A 2,455-nucleotide genomic window follows, 5' to 3' on the forward strand; every position below is an offset into this window, starting at 1 on the left:
GAGCCTGTGTCTTGATTGAAACACGCATACAGTCAGAAAGCTTGCTAGGTAACTGGTCTGAGTGAACTACTGAATTGTAGTCTATAAGAGCAACCTGTGTTCCTGAATTCCAGAAGAAGCCTCAAGCCCTTACATGGAGCAGCTGAACTCATAATTGTGGGTAATTTCCTGGAGCTATAAAGGGTGCTATATAGTTTCTTCTCCTGACCCATCATCATCACCACCACCAACGAAGAACATGAGAAGAACGCTGAATGGATGGTGAGAAAAGGAAAGGAGATAACTTTACCAATTCCCAATCCCATACACTTTCTATGCCAATATCTTCCAACCATTCATAAGAACTAATAAATTCCCAGCATCACCCCCTCTCCCCCTTTCCCCAGCCCCTGGCAACCACCATTCTCTGCTTCTATGAATTTGACTACTTTGGATTATACATATAAGTGAGATCATGTACTGTTTGTCTTTTTGAGTCTGACTAATTTCACCTAGCATGATGGACAAAGTTTCAGTTATGCAAGATGAATAAGTTCTTGAGATCTAATGTACAGCATGACTATTGTTAACAATACTATATTGTAGACTTGATATTTGCTAGAAGGGTAGATCATAAATTAAATCTTCTTAACACACACACGCAAAAGTAAAATAAAAGGATAACTATGTGGAGGTGATGGATATATTAATTGGCTTGTGATCATTTCATGACGTTTACATATCACAACATCAAGTTGTACACTTTAAATATATACAATGTTTATACGTGCATTTTAACCCAATACACCTGTTTTTAAAAAAGAACTAATAAATTCCCAGGAAATAAGGAGAGACTTAAATTCTACTAGCCATGTAGTTTCTCAATCTAATAGACAATAACAACAATCAATAATATCAAGTCGGAATTCACAATTTACACTAAAGAATTGCAAGGAAAAGAGAGAATAACTATAACAGAATGTAATACAAGTTATCAAATATTTACGGAGCACTTACTCCATCCCGGGCTCAAGATTAGGAGGCTAGCATCTGGGGACAAACGTGTCTGTTATAAAGATGAGCAAATGTCATTGATTCAAGACTGTCGCTCTGTTGAAGAGTTTCTCCAGGGCCCCCTTCATGTCTCTGTTCCTTAGGCTGTAAATGAAAGGGTTCAACAATGGCGTGACCACGGTGTACATCACAGAGGCAATTATGTTCTCGTCATTGGAGGTACTGGATGAGGGGAAAAAATAGAGCCAAATAATTGTTCCATAATACAGAGATACAACAGAGAGGTGGGAGCCACATGTAGAAAAGGCTTTGCATATGCCCTTGGTAGATGGAACCTTCAGGATAGCGGCCCCAATGCGGCCATAAGAGATCAGGATGCACATTAGTGGGAGAGTAATGACAGCCACCCCTGCTGTGAAAATGACTAGCTCGTTGAGGGTGGTGTCTGAGCAGGAGAGCTTGAGAACGGCACCAAGGTCACAGAAGAAATGGGGGATGGCGTTGTCAGCACAAAAGGACAACTGGGCCAGGAGAAGGGTATGGGACAGGGCACTGGCACAGGAGAGGATCCAGGATCCAGCCACTAGTAAGGAGCATAGTCCCTCCTTCATGATGGTCATGTAGTGGAGGGGTTGACAAATGGCCACATACCGATCATACGCCATTGAGGTGAGAAGGAAATTGTCCAGGTCAGTAAAAAATATGAAAAAATACATCTGTGTTACACACCCTGCATAGGGGATGGATTGATCCTGAGTATGCATGTTTACAAGCATCTTTGGGATGATGACAGACGAAAAAGAGACATCAGAGAAGGCCAGGTGGCTGAGGAAGAAGTACATGGGCGTGTGGAGGCGAGAGTCCAGCCTGATGAGCAGGACGATGAGCAGGTTGCCCAGCACCGTGGTCAGGTACATGCCCAGGAACAGGGCGAAGAACACGCCCTGCTGCTCCTGCGGGATGGGGAGCCCCAGGAGGAGGAAGCTGGACACGCTGCTCTGGTTCTCCCTCCTCATGCTGCCCTTCTGTCTTCTGGGGGTGAAAGGACAGTGAAAAAAGTATAATCAACATATAGTGATCCTAGGAGATATCCTATATGAGCTGACATGGCTTTCCTTAAATGTAAAATGCAAAGACCTCTAGTGAAGAAATTCATTGTCTTTTCTCTTCAGTGGAACTCAGGCAAATGTAATTGAGGTAGTAGATATTTCCTGGGCCCAAAGTCTGAGGCCTTTGATGAAGGTAAGGGACTATACTAGGGATTACTGTCAGGACATCATCAAGCAAACAGTTGGCTCTCTTCCCAAGATGTGGGTTTAAAGGTATGAGAGTCAGTGGCCAGTATGATTGCCGTATTTCTGTCTTTAAGATTTGGGAATAAAAAGTGACTTCAGCAAGAGCACAGGGAAGTGCATGAACACACACACACACACACACACACACACACACACACACCCCCACA

General features: G+C 43.3%; 1 protein-coding gene across 1 annotated transcript; it reads right to left on the reverse strand.

Moving 5' to 3' along the window:
* Positions 1-1,067: 1,067 nt before the first annotated feature.
* On the reverse strand, positions 1,068-2,012 carry LOC102894680 (olfactory receptor 1J4). The gene has a single exon (XM_015594817.2). The coding sequence runs from the start codon at positions 2,007-2,009 to the stop codon at positions 1,068-1,070; it is 942 nt and encodes a 313-aa protein (XP_015450303.1). The 5' UTR covers positions 2,010-2,012.
* Positions 2,013-2,455: the final 443 nt, after the last annotated feature.

This window comes from Pteropus alecto, unplaced genomic scaffold (genome assembly GCF_000325575.1).
Source record: "Pteropus alecto unplaced genomic scaffold, ASM32557v1 scaffold178, whole genome shotgun sequence".
NCBI lineage: Eukaryota > Metazoa > Chordata > Mammalia > Chiroptera > Pteropodidae > Pteropus > Pteropus alecto.